This window comes from Muntiacus reevesi, chromosome 2 (assembly GCF_963930625.1).
Source record: "Muntiacus reevesi chromosome 2, mMunRee1.1, whole genome shotgun sequence".
NCBI classification, from domain to species: domain Eukaryota; kingdom Metazoa; phylum Chordata; class Mammalia; order Artiodactyla; family Cervidae; genus Muntiacus; species Muntiacus reevesi.
This window is the reverse complement of record NC_089250.1, coordinates 77127571-77151243: the sequence shown is the minus strand read 5'-3', so window position 1 is coordinate 77151243 and position 23673 is coordinate 77127571. Positions and strand designations below refer to the sequence as shown.

General features: G+C 51.9%; 1 protein-coding gene across 2 annotated transcripts in view; it reads left to right on the top strand.

Moving 5' to 3' along the window:
* The first annotated feature begins 2051 nt into the window (after positions 1–2051).
* The window catches only part of ATP9A (ATPase phospholipid transporting 9A (putative)), a 131723-nt gene continuing 110101 nt past the window's right edge, over positions 2052–23673 (top strand). For both annotated transcript variants that reach the window (XM_065922195.1, XM_065922194.1), the window contains exon 1: positions 2052–2380. In XM_065922195.1, coding sequence (XP_065778267.1) covers positions 2103–2380 — 278 coding nt within the window. In that variant the 5' untranslated portion in view covers positions 2052–2102. The remainder of the gene's footprint in view (positions 2381–23673) is intronic.

The window sequence follows — 23673 nt, the reverse complement described above, 5'->3', positions numbered from 1 at the left end:
CCTCCCAACACTCCTATGAGGCCAGTGTGTGTGTGTGTGTGTTGCTCAGTTGGGTCCGATTCTTTGTGACCCCTGCCAGGCCCTCTGTTCATGGGATTCTCCAGGTAAGAATACTGGAGTGGGTAGCCATTCCCTTCTCCAGGGGATCTTCCTGATGCAGGGATTCTTTACCATCTGAGCCACCGGGGAAGCCTCCCATTTTACAGATGAGGAAACTGAGGCCCAACTGTTTGTTGCCTCTGGTTCTACAGTTGTGAGGTGCTGAAGTGACATAGGATCTCAGGTGAGGGGCCACTATTATTACCCTGTACTCTAGACAGTGAGGGCACAGCCTGGTGAGCGAGGGTGGCCAGAGGACCAGAGGGAGCTGGAAGGTGTTTGAGACCAGGATTCGTAGTTGCCTGGAAATGTCACAATCACTGATCCCACTGGTCACTGGAAAGCATTCTTCCTTCCTTCTGGAGCACAGAAGACCAGGCCTGGGAGCCCAGTCTTGTTCCTTCCTAACCAGGTTGCTTTGGGCAGGCCACTCTGAGTTTTCTGTTTCCTCACCTGTGAAATGGGTGTGATCATTTAGACTCAGCTGGCAGGGCCGCTTGGAGGATGAAATACGGGACTGCATGTGTGTTTTAGGTGCTTGATAAAAACAAGAGCTCGCATTTTTTGGCTCCCAGCTGTGTGGGGACCTTGGATTAAAGGGCCATGATCTCTTTGGTCTTTCCTGTCCCCTGTGTGGTGGTGGAGCGGAGAAGAGGGTCTGAGGTGGGTGGGGTTTGAGAGGGGACCTCCGGGGAGCAGGTGGGAGAGGGTGGGGCCCCCTCTGATGCCATAATTGGTGGGTCAGGGTGTTTACATTGCCTCCACTCAATAAACCTTTCCTGAGAGTTGACTGTGCATCATGCAGCGTGCCTGGCCCCGTCCTATGTACAGAGAACACAGGACGCAAAGCGATCAGGTCTGTTAGCCAGAGGATACCGCTTCCCCTTCAGAGGTGCGGTGCAGCAACGTCTAGTGACATGCTTTTCTTGAGGAACGTCACCGGGACATGAGATAAGTCACACTTCTTGGTTTGCTATCTGCCTGCCTTCACTCAGGGCCCTGGACATAGACACTCGGTGGCTTTGCCCTCATTCATAGCAAACGAATGGAAAGGCACTCACGTCTACAATAAATGTGTTAGGTGTAACTACTTAAAAATTCCCTTTAGTCGCAATAGGTTAGTTAACACCGTGTTACATTTTGAGATTCTTTCATTACACATGGATTTTTAACTTTCCAGCCTCCTTCCTACACCACTGTTCGCTTTCTTTCTGTTCTTAAATTTTTATCGGGGTCCTCACAAAGTGAGTGGATCCTGGGCACTGTGTGGGAGGGGGGTAGGTGTGGACGCGGGTCAGGGCGGGGGAGTCCGTGTGTGTGTCAGTGTGGCTGAATGTGTCTATGTGACAGAACACGCGTGTCAGCCCGAGGCAGGTGAGGGGTGAGTGTGAGATGGAGGTTGTGCAGGTGTGTGAGTGGACTCTCTGATGGGGAATCTCAGGGTCCAGGTGGGAGAGTGGGGGGCAGCGGTGGTGAAGGATGGTGGCTGAGGGAGTCTGCAGAGCAGTGAGGCAGTGTGTCCCTGTGATTGTGATTCCCGGGGGCACACGTGTGTGAGGTCCAGGGTGGACAATGGGTGTGAGTGTGGCAGGGTGCATGCTTGTGCGGGTGAGCGTTGACTGTCAGACGCTGGTAGGAAGGGGGCGGGTGAGAATGTGTGTGTGTGGCTCGCGTGTGAGTGTGCAAGAGTGAGCCCGTGAGAGGATGGATGCCGTCTGCAGAGTGAGCCTGGTGGCGTGTGCGTGTGCGCACAGGCGAACATGTGCGGGTGAAAGTGGCGTCCGCGGGGGCGGGGGGCGGCCGGGCGCGCGCACGGCGGGGCGTGGGCGGGGGGCGCGCGGCCGGGTGGGCGCTCGTGGGGGGCGCGCGGCGCGGGCCGGGGGCGGGGCCTCTGCGGCGGCCGCGCGCGGACACGGCAGGCCGCCCCCCGTGGCAGGCAGGCAGGCAGGCAGGCAGGCGCGGCGCGGCGCGGGGCGGGCGGGCGGCGCGCGGAGCTCGGGCCCATGGTGCGCCCGTGTCCGTCGGTCGGGCCGCGCGGGCGGCTCCGCGCGTGGCCCGGCGCTCGCGAGCTCGCCCCGTCGCTGCGGGCCCGGCCCGCCCGCTGCCGCCGCCTCCTCCCCCGGGGCGGCGCGGCGCCGGCGGGCGGTGGCGCGGAGGCCGGACCGGGCGGCGGCCCAGGCTGCGCTGGGGGCGCGGCAGCCAAGGCGGGCGACATGACGGACAACATCCCGCTGCAGCCGGTGCGCCAGAAGAAGCGGATGGACAGCAGGCCCCGCGCCGGGTGAGCGGGGCCCGGGCCGGCAGCCCTCCTTTGTCCGCGCGCGGCCGCAGCCGGCGCCGGGCGGGGCGGGGCGGGCCTGACAGGTCGGCCGGCGCCATGAGCCGGCGGCCGGGCCCGGGGAGGGGCGGGCGGGGAGCGGTCCGGCTCAACCCGGCCCGGCCCCGCGGCGCGATCGCGTCCCTTTCGGGCCCGAGCTCCCGGCTGCCGGGCACCTCTGCCTGCCTTGCTTTAGGCACCGCGGGAGGCCGGGCCCGCCCGGCGCTGTGAACTGGGATCAGCCTCGCCTTCTATCCATTTTATTGTTTCCCGATTACGCCTTGTCTTCGTAATTCCGATTTGGTCAATATCGAACCTCGCTTTTCTCCTGGAACCGCCCTCGGGAGCCCGGAAAGTCTCGGCAGGCTTTGCCCCCGCTGCAGACCCGCCGCGGGGTCCCCGACCCCAGCCGGCCGCCCTCCCTCCCTGGCGCCTGCCGGAGGGCGGGAGGGGCTCCTGCTGGTCCCCCGGGCACCCTCTCCCCGCGGTCCCCCACAATGGGGAAGGAGCCCACCCCCGTCAGGGGCGGCGGCCGCCACCTGCCGTCTCCTTCCGCAGAGGCAGGCCCCTGGGCCGCCTCGGGAGGGCTGCACCCACTCGGAAAGCGGAGGCGCGGGCGTTTTGCGCCCTGACAGCCTCCCCCTGGGAGGAGGGCGCTGACCTGTTGCGGTTTCAAGGGGCTGGGGCAGAGTTAACGGGCGGGGGGCGCGGGGGGAGGCGAGCTGGCTAAAATGCTGATTCCGGCCCCGCCCGGGCCCGCCGGTGACTGCTTGGGGTGGACCTGGAAGCGTGCATTCCCGCGGCTGCCCAGGTGGGGCTGCGGTCGCCGGAGGAGGCAGCTGGGCGGGGCCGGACCCCGCGGGCCGCCCTCCGCTTTGGCGTCCGGTTCTCCCCGCGCACTTCCCGGTGGCGGCCGCTCTGTGCGGCGTCGGCTGCTTGATGCAGGGGCGTGGGCCGGTGAACACCTAGGGTGACTTCACTAGGTGTCAGTGGAATTTTTTTAAAAGTGGGGGAAGGGATGATGCCAGCAGCCATTTTGTGGGGTCTTTGTCCCCCATCTTCCTTAAATCTTCCGGGGAGGAGACCCCCATTGGTAGAAGACAGAGGCCCAGCGGGGTCAGGGACCTCTGCGAAGATGCTGCAAAACGCAGACTGAACTCAGGATCTCTGAGCCAGAGGTGAACTGCCCTCCACAGCCTTCTTCACTTGCGGCCTGCGTTTTAATCCCGACCTCTCAAGGCTAAAGAACGGTGACGGCTTGAGCCCTATGCCTGGAAGAGGGCTTGCATGTAATAAACGCCCTCAGTGAATGTTTTAATGAGTTAATAACATCAGTGGACTCTGAGGTCCTCTAGTTATTAATTCATGCCACAGGTACAAAAATGTCTAATGTGTGTGGAGGCTCTGTGGGGAGACGGGTTCAAAGCTGAACTAAACAAGCCCTGACAACAGGTGCGGCCTCCGGACCCTGCTTGTGCATTGGAATCACCCGGGAAGCTTTAACAATGACCATTCCCGCCGCGTTTTTGACCTCTGAAATAAAAATCTAAAGTGGGACTTCGCTATCTTTATCTGTCTTATCTACCTTATTTTTTCATGGCTCCCCGGATGATTTTAATGTGTCAGCATAGTTGAGAACCTCTCATTCAATGCAAGAGAGAAAAATGCAAATAATTATTTAAAAGTGATGTTTACCATGAGAGAAATATGCATCCTTAGCATAGGGGCCGAGTGGTGCCAGCAGTTGGGAAAAAAGGTTTCTGGTTAGTATTGCAGTGGAGGATTGCCTCGCCTTTAGAATTTACCGCCTGGGAATTAATTTGTTTACTGAGCAGTGACGTAGATTCAAATTCAAGTCAGGTATCGGGAATTCCAGGTGTTTGGATATATGTTTTTGTATTTAATCTGCATTTTTAGGAGTGGCCTTGTCAGGTTGGTGATCTTGGTATCTGGAAACACTTTTGGAAAACCTTGTAATTTCAGGGTGGGAGGTGAGGTAAAGAAATAAGAAGCAAACATATTTGTGATGGTCAGACTCTCTGCTAGGCACTTGGAATAAAATGCATACTCAATCGCTCAGTTGTGTCTGAGTCTTTGCAACCCCATGGACTGTAGCCTGCCAGGCTCCTCTGTCCATGGAATTTTCCAGGCAAGAATACTGGAGTGGGTTGCCATTTCTTGCTCCAGGGAATCTTCCCGACCCAGGGATCAAACCTGAGTCTCCTTCGTCTCCTGCATTGGCAGGTGGATTCTTTACCACTGTGCCACCTGGCCTGTGTCTAAATCCTCATAACCACTGTGTGAATTTTTGGAGTTCGTTTCTTCATTTTATAGCCAGGGAAACTAAGGTTCAGTGATGCTAAATAATTTGTTGGAAGTCATAGGAGTAGTCAGTGCCGGGGGATGGATTTAAACCTGATCAACTCTTTTTATCTAACGGCTCTAAGCTGTAGGATGGTTGGGGGATTTTGTGGTTAAAGAAACCAAAAACCTAGGTGCCACAGGTCCCAGAAGACAGAGTATAATTAATGCTGGGATCACTCAGCATATGCCAAGACATGCAGTTTATTTGCTGGAGGAATCCCATAGCCCCAAAGCTCTTTTCTGTCTTGAGAAAGTTACCACATCCTGATGTTGAGAAAACTATTGCAGTGGTTTTGTTAGGACATAAGCATTTGCCTCACATTGCTGGAAACCTTTTTTCTGACATCATGTGCTTTGCTTCTGGCTAAATGAAATTCTCCTCTTGGTGAAACACAAGAGACTGGTTAGGAGCATGGGTATAGGATTGGAGAGCCAGGTGCAAGCCTGGGTTTTGCCCCTCACTAGCTGTGTGACTCGGGGGAAGTTACTTAACCTCTCTGAGTTTTAGTTTTTTCACCTGTAAAGTGGGACTAACTGTAATTCTCTGTGTGTGCTCGTGGTTCATCTGCTCAGTCATGGCCGGCTCTTTGCACCCCCATGGACTGTACCCCACCAGGCTCCTCTGTCCCTGGGATTCTCCAGGCAAGAATATTGCCATGCCCTCCTCCACGGGATCTTCCCCATCCAGGGATTGAACCCAGGTCTCCAGCATTGCAGGCGGATTCTTTTATCTTCTGAGCCACCAGGGAACCCCATAATTACATGTACCTCCTAGGATTGTTTATTTTGAGACCTAATCCATCTTAAGTTTGGAACACTAAGCACTCAGTACATCTTAGACGTTCACTAGGCCAAATAGTGATAATTAGATTTTTGTGTAAGGTTTGCCATTGGTAATTTCCAGAACTCTCCTTTGAGAAGAAGGACATTTGATGGTGGGAAGTTGAGAAATACAGACTTCATTGCTCTCTCCTGATCAAATCCAGGAAATGATTAACCACATAAATGATTCTGGACAGATAAGTAGGCGCCCTGGTGTGATAGGTAGAGAGCAGGTTGGCAGAACCGAGACTTTGCCTTTCCTGAGTAATGATTTGGGATCTCGTGGCCAACTTGGACAGGATGCTTTGATTTTTTGATGTATCTGGAAATGGGGAACAAGGAAATTTTGGATGTGAACTGAATTGAACAGCTGCGTATTTAGGTACACAGCTTGCTTCAGCTTTTCCTGGGGGGGGGGGGGCAGACACCTTTGTTGGGGTATGGGGCTCCCCTGGTGGCCCCGATAGTAAAGAAGCCACCTGCAGTGCGGGGGTGCTGTGTGCTCTGCTTAGTCGCTCAGTGGTGTCCGACTCTGTGACCCCACGGACCGTAGCCCGCCAGGCTCCTCTGTCCAGGGGATCCTCCAGGCAAGAACACTGGAGTGGGTTGCCATGCCTTCCTCCAGGGGATCTTCTCGACCCAGGGACTGAACCCAGGTCTTCTGTATTGCCTGGTCGCTCAGACAGTCAAGAATCCGCCTGCAGCCCACTCCAGTGTTCTTGCCTAGAGAATCCCATGGACAGATGAGCCTAGCAGGCTACATACAGTCCACTGGGTCACGGAGTCCGACAGGACTGAGCAACTTACACTGGGGTTACTTTATATCACATAAAATGCATCCATTGTTAAGGTACAACACATTGATACGTCTCCATCTCCCCAAAAGTTCCCTCATGCCTTCATCCCAGGCTGATTTCTGTTTTCATAGGTTTGCCCTTTCTCGAAATTTCATATAAATGGAGTCATAAACTGTGTTGTCTTCGTATCTGCTTTTTTTTTTTTTTTTTCATTTAACAGAATGGTTTGTTTATTTTAATACAGTTTTTAAAGGTTACTATCCATTTATGTGCTCAGTCACTTGCTAGTTGTGTCTGACTCTTTTTTGCAGCCCTGTGGATTATAGCCCACCAGGCTCCAGGAGACTCCAGGCAAGAATCCTGGAGTGGCTTGCCATGCCCTCCTCCAGGGGATCTTCCCAACCCAGGGATCACCCCCAAGGATCTTACATCTTGTGCATTGGCAGGGAAGTTCTTTACTACTAGCGCCACCTGGAAAGCCTTGTGCGTTTAGAGTTACTACAGAATATTGGCTTGTGTTGTAATACATCCTCGAGCCCGTCCACACTCAGTAGTTTGTATTTTTCCCTCAACAACCCCCTCCCAGCTGGTAACCGCTAGTTTGTTCTCTGTAAGCCTGCTTCTGTTTTGTGAGCACAATGAGTGTTTTTTTAACCCTTTTAGTTTATGTTCGAGAACAGTTGATTATCAATGTGCTGGTTTCAGCTGTACAGTGAACTGTTTCAGTTTTGCACATACATGTATCCTTTTCAAATTTTTTTCCCAGTTAAGTTGTTACAGAATTTTTGAAAAAAAAAATTTATCGGCTGCAGCGGTTCTTGGTTGCCGTGCTGGGGATCCTTTTCATTGCCTTATGTGGGATCTTTGGTTGTGGCGTGAGAGCTCTTAGTTGCAGCATGTGGGATCTGGTTCCCTCACCAGGGATCGGACTGGAGCCCCCTGCACTGGAGGAGTGGAGTCTTAGCCGCTGGCCCGCCAAGGAATATTACAGAATCTTGAGCAGAGTTGTTAACACAGTGGTTTTAAAGTTCCTTTTTATTGCTTAAAGATTTCCATTGTGTAGGTATACCATGCTTCATCTCTTCACCACGACGGACATTTGGGTTACGTCTCCTGTTTGGCTGTTGTATGTAAACTGTGTCACTAAGAACATTCAGGTCTTTGTGCAGACAGATGCTTTCCTTCCCCCTGTCTGCCGTGAGTGTCTGAGACTTGGTTTGTCAGTCGCTCCCGGCTCTTCCGTGGTGGCCCTGTGGGTCCCCTGTATCATCTCCTCTGTCTTCCAGCGCAGAGATGGGGTTGCTCAGGGTTTGCTCCTGGCCCTCCTCCCCTTGAAGTCTGGGCTGAGCTTGTCCTGCTCATGGCTTCTCGTGTGCATGCTCGGTCACATCCGACTCTTTGCGACCCGTCCAACTGTAGCCTGTCTGTCTCCTCTGACCTTGGGATTTCACAGGCAAGAATACTGGAGTGGGTTGCCATTCCCTCCTCCAGGGATCTTCCCGACCCAGGGATCGCCCCCGGATCTCCTGTGTCTCCTGCATCGCAGGCGGATTCTTCACCTGCTGAGCCATGGGGGAGCCCTTCCCTGGGGGCTCAGATGGTAAAGGATCGACCTGCAATGCGGGAGACCCAGATTCAGTCCCTAGGTTGGGAAGATCCCTTGGAGAAGGGAATGGCAACCCACTCCAGTATCCTTGCCTGGAGAATTCCATGGACAGAGGAGCCTGGCGGGCTGGAGTCAGTGGGGTGGAAAAGAGTCAGACACGACTGAGCGACTAACACTTTCACCCGTGGCTTCAGTGACCTTCAAGTCCTTCTGCCCTCTTCCTGAGTCCTCCTTTCAGCCTGGCTCCCGTCATGAGCCGGGTCTTGTTCCTCCAGTGTTCCCATGCACGGAGAATGGTGTGCCAGCTCTTCAGGGCAAAACCCTGAAACCCAGGATCTGGATGCTGCCTTCGCCCTCCTCTTCGTTTGCTCATCCTGGATCAGGACCTCCCGCTTTTGCTCCCTGAGTTGCTCTGGAATCTGTTCACGTCTCCTTTGGCATTGCTGCCACCGGCCCGTCCTCCTTGTCGTCGTCTTCATCATCAGTTGATGCCCTTCATCCGTGGTTTTCATTGTCCAGTGGGGTCTCCACCTCTCACCCAGAATGTGTGTGCTGCGTCGATTCAGTCGTGCTCGACTCTCTGTGACCCTATGAACTGTAGCCCTGTAGGCTCCTCTGTCCATGAGATTCACCAGGCAAGAACACTGGAGTGGGTTTCCGTGCCCTCTTCCAACGGATCTTCTTGACCCAGAGATCGAACCAGCGTGTCTCCTGCACTGGCAGGTGGGTTCTTTACCACTGAGCCACCTGGGAAGCCCAGATATGGCCAGATGCTTTAATTGTGGGCATGTTCCGCTCAAAGCCCTCCAGGGAACCACCTCACTAGGTGCTTTGGCCCCACGCTGTCCAGCATGGTAGTCACTAGCCTCCTGTGGCTGTTTAAATTCAGGTTTAAAATAATTAAAATCAGGTTAAACATTCAGCCTCTCAGTGGCACTAGCTACGTTTCAGCGTCTGGTCCCCACACACGGCCAGTGCCTGCTGGACAGGTTGGCACAGAAACCAGCAATTCCACCCTGGCCGCCTCCTGATCTGATCTCAGCGCGCTGCGGCCCCTTCCTTGTCCAGCCGCGGGATCTGTCCTCACTGTCTCCTTCCGGCCCCCTCTGGACGCAGGGCCTCTGCACATGCTGTCCTCGGCCTGGAAAGTCGTCCTCTCCCCTCTTCATCTGGCCGAAGCTCTGCCTTCCGTTAAGTCCCACTGAGGCCTCAGGTCCTCAGGGGAGACTTCCCTGACGTCCCCTCTGCAGAGCAGGTCCCACTCTGGGGGCCTCTCGGAGCACCTGCTCCTCTTCTATTTTGCTCAGTTGCATTAGACGTGTCCTTGTGTGATCCTTCAGCTGGGAACACTGCGGGGCCCTGGCTGGGGCAGGTTAGTCACCATTGCACGGAGCCTGGCACGGACTAGGTGCCCAACACATCCTTCTTCTTTTTTTTTTTTTTTAAGAAGAGAACAAATCTACATTTTTATTTACTTTTCACTAAGTTTAAATCCTTGAAGGGCACAGCGTCACTCCTTGAAGGGCCCGCCAAAAGTTGGATTCTGTGTCCAGTGGCCTTGGCATAAAGAGTTGTTTTGAAATTTGGCACGAACCATGCTACTGTTTCCACAAGACATGTTACCTTTTCCCAGATTACTCTGGTTTTGTTAAGTTTTCCTCTAGGAGTTACTGTGTTGTTCTTTGTTTTGTACACAAAAGCACATCTCTTGCCAAGATAGAATTCAGTGTTATCCTGAGCGTGTGTGTGCGTGCATGGGTGTGGGTGCTCACTTGCTTGGTTGTGTCTGATTCTTTGGGACCCCATGGACTGTAGCCCACCAGGTTCCTCTCATCTTATGGGATTTCCCAGGCAAGAATACTGGAGTGGGGTTGCCAGTCCCTTCTCCAGGGGATCTTCCCAACCCAGGGATTGAACTGACGTCTCCTGCATTGGCAGGGGGATTCTTTTACCACTGAGTCACCTGGGAAGCGGAAGCCCAGTATATCTTCAGTTTTCAGGAGAGCTGTGTGCCCGCTCCGGTTCCATAGACCCCACTTGTAGCCAGTGAAAATGGCTATGGACCACAGCCTTCCAGAATATTTGTCATTTTAGAAGTCCTCCTCCTAGCAGGCCTCCACAAGGGCCAAGGTGACTGAAAGGGCCCAATAAATCCTTGTTGAGAGGAATGTGCCTGAAGCAGATCTCCCGTTTATAAAAGAAACAGAGCCGCCTCTGCCCTTGGGAATGGGGAGGGAGGAACCTTTTCCAGCCGGTCCAGGCAGAAGTCTCCATGTTCTCAGCTCTAAGTCTGTAGGACGCCTGTTGGACATCCTTGAACTGCTGCTCACTAACCATCTGCTCCTGTGTTTTCCTGGCTCGGAGGTCTTCCCTGGTTGGGGGATCAAGTCTGCCTGTCTTAGCCACATGGTCTGAAGGCAGGGCTGGGGGTGCCCGAGGGGCTTGCGACGTGAGTACCGGGAGAGGGGAGTCACAGGCCAAGACACCAGGCGCCCTCTGTCTGCCCCTCTCTCTCCCTCCGCCGAGGGGCCCAGCCCTTCCCCTCCTGTGATGGGCTCTTGGCAGCCGCCCACCCGGAAGCGGTCTCTGTGCCCTCTGCCAGCCCAGCTGCACGGGTGCCATCCACTTCCTGGTACGGCCTCCCTGTCGTGGGCCCGCCCCGGTGCTTGCTGCCCAGGCGGGCCCAGGCGGTGACATCGGCTGTGAAGTTACACACACAGCCAGGTAGAGACGCTGAAAGGGAGCGCCTGGGTCGAGGACCGAGGACGGCCAGGGCGCCCGCTGCACACCAGTCCCCGGGGCGGCAAGGCGGCCGTTTGACCTTGACCTTTGGCCCCCATCCCTGCAGTCAGTGGGAAGGAGGAGCCAGGGTATGGAATAAGCCATCTTCGGACTTCTTGGGCTGTTACCTCTCAGCACAGAAAGTCCTTTCAATATCTGCACCCAGGTGCAAACGATGGAAGTCACCAGTGAGGGCTGTCCACGCTTGACGGCCACCTTTGGGAATGGCCACGGAGTGGCTCGAGCTTCACTCCTGAAAGCGACTGGGCTTTGGTTTAATTTGGAAAGAAGAAAACCCATCGTAGCATGTTGTTTTGATGCCTTCTACCTAAAGGGAGAGAATGTGCTCAGTCGCTCAGTCGTGTCCGACTCTTTGCCACCCCATGGACTGTAGCCCGCCAGGGTCCTCTGTCCATGGGATTCTCCAGGCAAGGATACTGGAGTGGGTTGCCATGCCCTCCTCCAGGGGATAGTCCTGACCCAGGGATTGCATCCAGGTCTCCTGCATTGGAGGAGGATTCTTTACCGTCTGAGCCACCAGGGAAGCCCAAGAATACTCTAATGGGTAGCTTATCCCTTCTCCAGGGGATCTTCCAGACCCAGGAATCGAAGGAATCGGGGTCTCCTGCACTGGAGGCAGATTCTTTTCCAGCTGAGCTACCAGGAAAGCCAAAGAGAGAGAATGGTGCTGATTTTTTTTTAAAGCAAGCGTTTGCTTTATTTGTGTGACTTTGAAAGATTGATTTACGCATTCAGAGCCTGGCCTGTGGAAAGCATCGCCAAAGATCACTTTAGGTGACCCAGGGCCAAACATTGACAGGCTTGCAATTATGTTTACGGTTCCCTCTGTTTATGCCAAGCGATACTTGTGTTCTTTTTGTAGTAGTGACAGAAGTTTCCTTTTTGCATACGTTTCAGTAAAAAAACAGAGTCGATTTAGAAGTATGAAGTCAGTAATAGTTGGGGAGCTTTGTAGATGTGCCCGCGTCATGGCTGACATTTAGGAAGCGGTGGGCTTGCTGACACGGTGCTGTTGGTCTAAAAATATAATGGCATTGTTAACAAGGGGAAAGAAAAGGGAAAAGCTGGTTGTGGTCATAAGAGTTAAAATTCTAAAAAAAATTTTTTCTAATTTTATTGAAGTACAGTTGATTTACAGTGTTGTTAGTTTCTGCTTTATAGTAAAACGATTTGGTTGTGCATTATATGTTCTTTTTCATATTCTTTTCCATTGTGGCTCTGTACAGAATGTAGTGAGACCTTGTTTGCATTTGCTAATCTCAAACCCGGCTTCCCTGGTGATTCAGCGGTAAAGAATTCTCCTGCCAAGACAGGAGGCGTGTGTTCGATTCCTGGGTCAGGAAAATCCCCTGGAGAAGGAAAGGGCAGCCCACTCCAGTATTCTTGCCTGGGAAATCCCATGAACAGAGCAACCCGGTGGGCTGTAGTTCACGGGTCGCAAAGCGTCGGACACAACCGAGCCACTGACCAAGCAGCGACAATCCGCAGTTCCCAGCCCCGCCCCCCCATCCCCCCCACTCCCCCTTGGCAGCTGCGGGACTGTTCTCTGTGTGGGTCTGTTTCTGTTTCATGGATGAGTTCCTTTAGATCACACTTCAGACTCCACACGCAGCGATATCATATGATATTTGTCTTTGACTTCATTTGGAATGGTAAACTCTAGGTACATTCATGTTGCTGCAAATGGCATTATGTCATTCTTTTTTTCCCCACGGCATGGGGGATCTTCCCCAACCAGGGATCCAACATGTGCCCCCTGCATTGGAAGCACAGAGTTTTAACCACTGGACCACCAGGGAAGTCCATTTCATTCTTTGTTGTGGCTTAGTAATATCTCTGCGTATTGGTTCCACATCTTCTTTATCCATTCTTCTGATGATGGACTTTTAGGCTGCTTCCATGACTTGGCTACTGTTAATAGTGCTGCAGTGAACTTTGGAGGTGAATGTATCTTTTGGAATTACAGTTTTGTCCAGATGTGTGGCCAGGAGTGGGATTGCTGAATCATATGGCAACTCTATTTTAGTTTTTTAAGGAGCATCCATGTTGCTTTCCATAGTGGCTGCACCAATTTGCATTCCCAGCAGTGTAGGAGGGTTCCTTTTTCTCCACACCCTCTCCTGCATTTGTTATTTGCAGACTTAAAAAAATCCTTTTTATTTCGCCAAGTCATCCAGGAAAGAAATGATTTTAAAACAGTGGTTAGTTTGCCTTGTTGATTGGGAATCTTATCATTGCTTTAATATCGTCTAAAGTTTGAGGGGCTTGTGGAAGAGGACAGTTGGAAGGGGCCCCGTGGAAAGAAAGGCTTCTTGTGTGAACTGGCAGTCTGGGTGAGCTGAAGGCTGTTGCCTCCTTCCTGTTAAATCTCTGTGGCATTTGCCCCATGCCAGGGTAGAGCCTGCTGAGAAGGAGCCGCCTGCGGAGGGAACAGTGCCCTCCCCGCGGAGCCGGGCCTGGCAGGTCGCCTCCCTCCGCCCGGCCATCTGCTGGGCCACGGATGAAGTCGGGTTTGGCCAGGCTGGACCTCAGGGTTTGGCCAGCCCTCAGCCTCCGCACTGTTGATGTCCCCTTTGACAATTCTCTACCGTGGGGGCGTGTCCTGTGGTGGTAGGAGTTTGGGCAGCAACCCTGGCCTCCACCCCCTGGAGGCCAGTAGCTCTCCTGTGACCTAGGGGCCCCCCAGCTGGGACAACCCGAAGGGCCCCCAGACGTTGCCACGCCCCCCGGGGGTGGGGGAGTAGGAGTGGGCGGGACCGCCGCTTTTAGGAACCCCCGGATGAGTGGAATGTTCTGTGAATAGCCATAGCCTTTGTTGTCCTTCAGGTGAGTCATCATCTCTTTAAAAAAATAAAAGAAAAACCTGTTGGGCAAGAAATTCATGTTTGGACCCTGTTCTCAACTCGGAGTTCAGCTTCTTGACTAGAGAAGCCTTGAGCTGTTGGAATAGAGCCTTTGGGAAGTGTTCTGGGCTGACACGTATCCCTGCCTGAACTTACACCCCAAGGTCCTAACCCCGCACCTTAGAAAGTGACATTTGCACACCAGGCCTTTAAGGAGGTGATCAGATTAACACAAGCCATTACGGCGAGCCCTTAACCAGGTGAGTGGTGCTCTAGGAAGAGGAGATGAGGATAGGAGGAGAGACACCAGAGATGAGAAGACAGTCCCCGAGGACCCAGGGCAGAGGTGGCTGTCAGCACGCCAAGGAGCGAGGCCTCCGAAAGTGCCAAGTCTGCTGACATCTTGATCTTGGACTTTCCAGCCACCAGAATGATCAGAATATAAATTTCTGTTGTTTAACTACCCAGTCCGTGGTATTTTCGTATGGCTGCCTAAGAAGACGAATACAGGAAGCATCTGCTGGTTGTTTGTGGGTGAGGAGTCTCTTGGTGTCAGTGGTGATAAACTTTTACTTTAAACCGATGGATAAGTTCTTCAGCAGTTTTCTTTAGACAGTCCAGTCTCCCTCAGCGTATTGCAGTCACGTGCGCTAGAGCTGAATACCACCCGCTCCCGTAACCTGAAGCACAGCCCGTGTGGTCCCCAGGGAGGAGGCCCCGATTCCAGATGCTTCCTCGTGTGTACAGAGCTTCCGGTTGTCACGTTTCCAGCTTGTGCTTTGGGTGGTTGGCTCACTGATTCTTGTCACCCGGACTGCGCTTGGTTAGCCTGCTGAGAATTGCAAGAGTTGCTCACTCCTCATGTGTGCTGACTGGCTTCCCTGGGGGCTCAGACGGTAAAGAATCTGCCTGCGATGGTGCAGGAAACCTGGGTTCAAGCCCTGGGTCAGGAAGATCCCCTGGAGAAGGGGATGTCTACCCACTCCGGGATTCTTGTCCTGGGAAAGCCTATGGACAGGGGAGCCTGGCGGGCTGCAGTCTGTGGGGTCCCACGGCATCGGACACGGCTGAGCACCTGTCACACTACTGGGTTGACCAGAAAGTTTGCTCCGGTTTTTCCGTGAGAGCTTGCGGAGACCTCTGAACGAACTTTTTGGCCAACCCAGTACGTGCATCGTTTCTGGCGGAAGCAGAGAGCAGAAATGATGTGACGGGGAGATTTTAGAAACTTCAGATTATCCCAGTGATTGTGAATTCTTCACAAGCATAGTTTCTATTTTCAGGGTTAGTTTGCGTGTTGATCCTTATTTTCCTAATTCACTGTCTGTGAGGGAGACACTCCTGGTAGGGGAGGAAAAGGGCGGAACATCTGTTTCTGAAACAAACTTCGGGACTCACCCTTGAATCTGAATACCTTTTAGCTTGTATAGTCAGTCCCCGGGGAGGTCCAAAGAAACCGTAAAACTGGAGAACCGCCCCACCTTCATGTTCTTCCCTCTTTTTTTGTTCTCCAGATTAAAGGCAACTCGAGACTCTCATAGAAGGGATGACACAACTGTGTCCGGCTAAGTCAAAGGACCAGGAAGTAAACAGATAAGACCACTTGTCCCACGGGCAGGGCTTTTTTTTTTTCCTTAACTGATTAAAAACTATGCATATATGCACCTCCATGCATGTGCACACACAGGAAAGTGCGTACATCAAACGCACAGCTTGATGAGTTTTCATGAAGTGAACACGCTCCTGTAACTGGAGGTGAATAAATAGGCTGTGACCTCAGAAGCCTCCCGCCTCTCCTTCCTCCCCCGCCCCATCGGTGTCCTGACTTCTAACAGCAGAGACTGGGCCTGTTTTTGACCTCTAAGTGAATGTGGTCATGGAGCGGGTGCTCACTCATGCCTGTTAATTCTTGCTGCATCTTTTGTTCATAAGGGGTGACCATGCTGCCTGTTTAGTAGAGTTTGCTCACTTCCGTTGCCAAATGAAGTCCGTGTAGGAATCAGTCATTGATCTGTGAACAAGGAGGGGTTTAGGAGTGTCGACCCTCAAACAGTCAACAGTTCAAGGACTGGGCCTGCTATCTTTGCCTCAGAAACAAAAGAATTGATAAATGACTCACACAAGGGCAGAAGTTGAAATAGTTTGGATAGAATCAGTACTCAAACCCTAGTTCTTTTTTTTTTTTTTTTTTAAACTCTTTGTTTTATATGGGAGTATAGCCGATTATCAGTAAAGAATCTGCCTGCAGTGCAGGAGACCCGGGTTTGATCCCTGGACTGGGAAGATCCCCTGGAGAAGGGAATGGCAACCTGCTCTGGTGTTCTTGCCTGGAGAATCCCATGGGCAGAGGAGCCTGGTTCTTCTCAGTATATTCTGCAGCTTGATCTTTCTTTTTTTCTTTCTTTCTTTCTAATTTGGCCAAAGGGCATAAGAGATCTTAGTTCGCTAAGCAGGGATCAAACCCATGCCCCCTGCATTGGGAGCTCAGGGTCTTAACCAGTGGACCACCAGGGAAATCCCTTTTTTATTTATTTATTTTTTTTTGCATTTCTTATTTTAGATTTTTTTTCAAGAATCAAGGTAACATTGGTTTATAACCGTATGTGTTTCATGTGAACAACATTTTATTTCTGCTTCTGTATACTCTACAACCATACACCCCTTCTTGAGTAGTTTGCATCTTAAGGGAAGTAGTAAAATAGTCTTAAGTTGTATTTTAATTGTAAAGTGAGTGCATGTGTATTAGAGAAGAATTGAAGAACTGAGAAAACTATTGAATGAGACACGAGTATTACCTTTTCCCTTCACGGCAGCCATAGTTAACACAGACCGTTTAGCACATGCTGCTTTCTTCCTGTCTTGGATCCACGTGTACGTTGTTTGGTGAGTTACACCCATGCAGCGCCTGTGCTTTTATTTCGTTTTTTTCTCACCCAGCATTTTAAGGTAAGGCTTTGGTTTGGCATTCTGATGTGCCTTGTAAACGACACTTTAAGTGGCAACATGCTGTCTCTTTGAGGAGGCGTCTTTAATTCACATAACCCAGGACCGTGTGTGTTCACAGCTGTTTCTTACTGTGTTGTCAGTTTATATTCGTTCTGAACGCTGGCCCTCCAGAGCAGAGGCGGCCGGAAGACGCATGGGGGGCGGTGCAGGGAGGCCCAGGCCTGGGTTTCCGTGACCTCGTGTTTGCTGCGTGACTGGAGATGCCCCTGTTTAGGTCCGTCTGACGCGGCCCGCGATCTCTCGCGTTAACCAGGGTGGACCTTTGTCCGACAGCCACTGATGGCCCCTGGACAGCCGGGGCTGCCGTCCTAGCGCTGCAGCGCGGGGCTCGGGGGGCTCGGGGAGCCAGCGCTCACTGGAGAAGAGCCCCGGTACCTCCGCCGAGGGTGGCTGCCAGGCCCTGCCTGGACCTGCCTAACCCGCCCAGAGGCCCCCCCGGCTCCCACATGGAGACGTCCAAACACTGGCGTCTTACTGTTTTCCAGTGTAAAAGTAATAATTTCTCTACAGGAAACTAGTGCTCTCTCTTATAGAAAAGCTAAAGTTGCAGTAGCTGGAATTTAAAGCCCAACTTCCTGTTGATACTAGGTATGTTTCCTTCTGGGCTTCCCTGGTGGGTCACCGGTAAAGAATCTGCCTCAAGGTGCAGGATACGCAGGTTCTATCCCTGGGTCAGGAAGATCCCTGGAGAAATAAATAGCAACCCACTCCAGTATGCTTGCCTGAAAAATCCCAAGGACAGAGGAGCCTGGCGGGCTATAGTCCTTGGGGTCACAAAGGAGTTGGACATGACTTATTGCCTCAGCAACATATTTCCTTCTGATCTACAGTTTTATCAGATGGCTATTAGGTGACCTTATTTTGTTGGGTTTTGCTGTTAGAAATTAAACTTAGTCTGCAGAGGCAGTCTTGATGCATGAATTTTTGCTGCATCTTGGACAGCTTTCATGGGCTAGCATCCGAGGTCTCTGGGTTGGATGGAGCTGGTGAGTATTCCGGGGCTCTCACCATGTCCTAATCACTGAGCCACTCTCTGGACGGGCCCTGCTACGTTACACCCTGGAGAAGCCAGTACGGCAGCGCTCCCGGTCAGAAGGTGGGCGGTGGCGGCCTCCAGTCATTTGCCTTTTTCCTTTTGCCTAGTGCATACCCGCGAGATTGGGAAAGTTTTAAAAAAGGAGAGTGAAAGAAGTAAGAACGTAAGTTTTTTCCTTTCTCTGTTGACTGCGTGTCAGGCTTCCTGTTTCCGAGAGTCTGAGATGGGTGGAGGTGGAGGGCAGGGGCCCGTGGCTGACTGAGGACCAGCCGCCCGTGGGCGCTCTGTGTGTGGACTGGGGCTGAGCGCCTCGTGATGCTGCAGTTAGTGGTCATGAGAGAGAACAGAGCGCAGGCATTCAGTAAGTGTTTGCTGAGTGAATAAAGGTCCTCGTAGATACAGTTTCTCCTGACAGAGCTGCGTGCAGATATCATGTCTACCGCCCTGCAGAGAGAGGAGCCCCGGTTCCATTCCCGGGGGGCAGCAGCACCAGGAGAGGTGTGACTGTGTCCCCCTTGGACCAGCCCCTCCACCCCCTGATTCCAGAAGTCGACTCCCCCCAAGCGACAGGTGCTGTAACTATCTGGCGCTTGGCAGGCGCCCTTGGAAGCTTCGCTTGTGGCCACGCGGAGCTGTCTCAGCACCAAAGCCATGCCCGGTGGGCAGCACGGAGGGTGGGCTGTGGTCCAGGCCTCCAGGGGGGCAGGGGAGGAGCCGGGCTGGGAAGGAGGGGGCTTCCCGGCGGAGGTGCGTCTCCCTGGCCCTGTGACCCTGGCCGGTGAGTTCGGCTCTCTGAAAATGGGCGTCATGATGACACTGCTCGGGGGTGTGAGGACCGGATGAGCCGATGTCTGTCGCGCTTAGGCCTCAGTGTGTGGCCCGTGACAAGGGCAGGAGCAGAGAAAGCCACCGTCCAGGGGTCCGTCTGCTGTGGGCACCTGCTCATGCCAGGGCTTTGCTCTCCTGCGTATTGCTGCTGTGAGCATCGTCGTGCGTTTCCCCTTGGTCACCTTGTACCAAAATGTGTGTAAGACACGGCCAAGGTAGCCTTCGATGTGAGAGGATCTGAGCTTTACATTTAAAGAAGTTGCTACATTGACTTGACCTTTTTCACTGATACACAGCAGTCCCACCTTCTCTGAGCTTTTGCTTCCTGTGGTTTCAGTTAGGCGCCAGGGACCCAAGAATCTTAAATGGAAAGTTCCAGGAATAAATGGGTCGTGAGTTCCACATTGGCTGCCGTTCTGAGTCGCATGGTGAGACTGTGTGTCTTGCAGCTCAGTCCTGCCCTGGACTTGAACCATCATCGTTTGTCCCGCCTGTCTGGCCTGGTAGTCACTCAGCCCCCTCTGTTATCAGACCGACTGCATCGCACCCTTATTTTACTTAAAAATGGCCCCAAATAATGATGTTGGCAATTTGGATATGTCACAAGGAAGCTGTAAAATGCTTCCTTTGAGTGAAAAGGTGGAAAGTTCTCGGCTTAAAAGAGAAAAAACTTATGCTGAGGTTGCTAAGATGTACAGTAAGGATGGATCTTCTGTTCATGAAATTGTGAAGAGGGAAAAAGAAATTCCTGTGAGTTTTCCTGACTTCAGACTGCAAAGATTATGGCCACAGGGTGTGATAAGTACTTAGTTAAGATGAGAAAGTCATTTAATTTGTACTGTAAGATGTTTTGAGAGACAGCCCACATTCACATAACTTTTATTGTTATAATTGTTCTGTCTTATTATCAGTTACTCTTAATCTCTTACTGTGCCCAATTTATAAGTGAAACTTTATCCACAGGTCTGTGTGTTTAGGGAAAGCACAGCGCCTGTGGAGTTTGGAACCGCTCTCGGCTTCAGGCATCCACTGGGGGTCTTGGACCGCGTCCCCCATGGATAAGGGGGGCAACTGTGGTCTTGTTTCTTCTCCAGACAGTAGCATTCCTGTGGCCAGAGATAGTTCAGACTTCAGTGGACTGCTTCCTTCTTTGCATTTGTCTGGATTCTAGATTTTACATTCTCCCAGTTTAAAAAAAATCTAGCCAATCTGTCCCAATTCTGGAACAAAGAGCAGTTTCCCTTCATGCCTTCCCTTCCATTCCCCCCCACCCCCGCCCCCCACCGCCCCGAAGTGCTTAACAGGTGGGATCACGTCCTTCTAGTCCTTTGGGACCAGCCGTTCAGTATGGCAGCTCCTAGACTCACATGGCTGTTTTTGGTCATTAAAGTAGTGAACTAAAATTTAAATTTTGTATTTCCAATGCTCAACAGCCACATGTCACTAGTGGCCTCTGTGTTTGATGGTGCAGCTGGAGAATATTTCCCTCGTCACTGACATGCAGGGGACAGACTCCTGTTGGGATTTTTGTTGTACAATCATTAAGTCACGTCCGACTCTTTGCGACCCCATGGACTACAGCATACCATGCTCTTCTGTCCTTCACTATTTCCCAGAGTTGCTCAAACTCATGTCCATTGAGTCAGTGATGCCACCCAACCATCTCATCCTCTGCCACCCCCATTTCCTTTTGCCTTCTGTCTTTCCCAGCATCAGAGTCTTTTCCAGTGAGGCGACTCTTCACATCAGGTGGCCCCAGTATTGGAGCTTCAGCTTCAGCATCAGTCCTCCAATGAATATTAAGGGTTGATTTCCTCTAGGATTGACTGGTTTGGTCTCTTTGAAGTCCAAGGGATCCTCAAGAATCTTTTTGAACACCAGTTCAAAAGCATTAATTCTTGGCATTTGGGACCAGATAATCCTCTGGATGGGGCCAGCCTGTTCACTCTGGAATGTTCAGTAGCATCCTTGGCTTCTACCCACTAGATGCCATTAGCCCTTCCCTTCCCTGAACCTGCAATTGTGATAACCAAACTTCTCTCTAGATGTTGCCGAGTGTCCCCAGAGGCAAACTGACCCCATACTCACATTGAGAACCGCTGTTGCCGGCTAGTTCCTCTGTGTTGCTTTGTAGAAAGCATTGTGTATATTTAGTGTACAGTATCATCCAAGTTTCAGATGTACCGTGCAGTGGTTCACAGTTTATAAAGGCTGCAGTCCATCTAGAGTTATTCTAAAATGCTGGCCGCGTCCCCTGTGTGGTGCCGTATATCCTTGCAGCTCGACAGCAGCTGGTACCTCTTAACCCCTTCCCCCATCTCGCCCCTCTCCCCAGGCACCGCAGTTTGTTCTGTGTGTCTGTGAGTTCTCTGCATCGCGTTTAATTTTCCCTTGCATTCTTCCTGGATCTGCCCAGTGTCAACACTGGAAACTCTAGATTTCTGGACTCCGGCTTCAGGGAGGGTGGGTGCGTCACGAAGTCAATTTAGCAAATATTTACTGAGTGCCTGATGCTGGCGGCAGCACCGAGGCAGAAACGATTGTTTCTTTGGAGGTGGTTCCTTGTTACACTGGTTACGTTTTCCAGAAACGCCGTTCCCTTGGCATGTCCCCCTGTAGTGTTTGCTTTTCCCCTTGCATTTGCCCAGATTGTGCGAAACCACCGCATCTGACCATCAAGTACTGGCCATCAAAACTTCTGTTTGTTCTAGAGTCAGATCATAAGAAGGTCCCCTTTGGTTTCCCTTTGTTTAAACGGTCTAAGCTGGGAGCAGTGTAAGCTCAGTTATTTCTAGCCTTCCATCTTAACCTAGTTTAATTGCTGTTGCTAGCAACAGGTGAGAAATTTTTCATGTTTTTTTAAATCTGAAAAAATAACTCAAGAGAAATAATATCTACTATTAGTGGAGTGCCTGTCATGTGCTAGGTATTGCTTACTCGCTTTGTATATAAAGTCCTTAATCCTTTTGATAATTCAGCAAAGCAGGTCTTATTACAGACAGGAAGAGAGGGAAGCATAGAAGATGAATTGTCCAGGGGTGCACAGCTGGGGTGGAGCTGGGCTGGGGTTTGCATGTAGGTCTGTCTGGTTTAAAAGCCAGTGTTCAGTGACTTCTGTGGCAGTCGAGTGGTTAAGGCTTCATGCTTCCACGGCAGGGTTGGATCTCTGGTTGGTGAATGAAGAGCTGACGTGCCAAATAGCGCAGCTGAAAAAAAAAAGCAAGCCGGGGTTTATCACTTAGCCCACGTGGTCCTGCTGTTCTGAAACTGGGACTCCTGTTCCTTCTTTTCCAGCCTCTGCATTAATTTTTCACACTCAGGGGTTCTATGTTGCAGCCCCTGTCCCCAAGCCTGTCTAGAAGGTGGGGTAGGAGCTGATTTGTCTGGGAAAGTGACAGACGGCTCAGTTTGGTGTTGAGAAGCAGCAGCAGGGTGGCAGCTGCCCCCACAGCTCCAGGCACGCCCCCTTTGGACCTCCCGTGGGGCTGACTTCCACCCCTGCACAGATGGGGTGTGGGGCAGCTGCTGGAAGAAGAGCCGTGGGTATAAATCCAGATGTCAGGTGGGGCCCTGGCTGCCGCCTCTTCTGTTTGGACTGATGGGGGCGCCGGGGGAAGACTGCGTCACTTGGAAATTTGCCACCGAGCCCATGGCTTCGCTGCAGGACAGCGGTTCCCCAAATACAGGCAGATGCTGGCTCCAGGTGCTACAGTGGTGATATCTGAGTAATTCATGGACAGGAAGTAGATCTCATGCCGACATATAGTGAGACCCTTAACTTCCCTTTTCATTTTTCCTTCAATATTTTAACCCTGTCAGGGCCCACTTTTTCTTCTTTTTCTTTTTAATCTATTTTTTTTTAATTGACGGATAATTGCTTTACAGAATTTTGTTGTTTTCTGTCAAACCTCTTTTTTTTAAACAAAATTTTGGCCGCACTGCAGCTTCACTGCAGCCTGCAGGCTCTTTGATGCATCGAGCGAGGCCGAGTTGTCCCGTGGCATGTAGGATCTTTGTTCCTCCCCCAGGGATCGAACCCACGTCCCCTGCATTGGAAGGCGGATTCTTAACCCCTGGACCACTGGGGAAGTCCCAGGGTCCACTTTTGAACAGCCGACACTTGCTAATGTGTGTGCAACCAAGAGAGGAAGCAGCAGCTTGGGGCCCAGGGCCCTGTGTCCAGTGGGAATTTAGTAACGTTTGCTTCTCCTGGTGTGGATTTTGCTGTTTACCTTCTGTTTATGGCAACTGATACTAGTTTTCCATTTATGATAGTGGTATTGTTGCCTTTTTTTTTTTTTTTTTTAAATTTTGTTTGTTTTTATTTTTTGGCTGTGTAGTGTAGCATGTGGGATCTTAGTTCCCTGACCAGGGATCAAGCCCAAGCCCCCTGCTTTGGAAGCCTGGGATCTTAAGCAGTGGATTGTCAGGGAGGTCCCTTCTGTTACTTTTTAAGATACACTGATAGAAATACAGGGTAGGGACTCTCAACCAAGGCGTAACTGGCGTTTGGGACCCGCATCATTCTTGGGGGGCGGGGGGGGATGTCATCCTGGGTTTTCTAGAATGTTTAGTAGAATCTTGCCCTCCTCCACCTAGGAGACACCAGTAACTACCCTCCTCCTTCCTGCTGAGAATCACTGATTTAAGATGCACAGATTGAGAGGACGTCCCTGGCTCCCTAGTGGTTAAGACTCCCACAGGGGACATGGATTTGATCCCTGGTCTGGGAACTAAAACATTCCACATGCCTTGAAATGCAACCCCCCCCCCCAAAAAAAAAAAAAACGTGCAAATTGAGGCAAACTTAAGAACTTAGAAAGTGGAGGTGGTTGGTATGTAGAAATCCCATGTGTGTGTGAGAAAATGGCTGGAGTTTGAGAGACTGCTTGGCAAATTGCCTTCAGTTGGGGGTCTGCTTACTGATGTTCCTGTGGCTGAGGTTTGGTCCACAGTGAGGCGGGAGGAGGGGCCTGGCCAGAAGCTGTAAAGCCGCTCGGTCCAGGGGAAGCTCTGTCGAGCTGGAATGTTCTCCGTCTGCACCGTCCAGCACATGCCACTGGCCGCCTGTGGCTGCGGAACACTCAGAATGTGGCTACTGAGAATGAGGAACTCAACTCTTATTTTAAGTAACTTCAATGTAAAACTTCCAT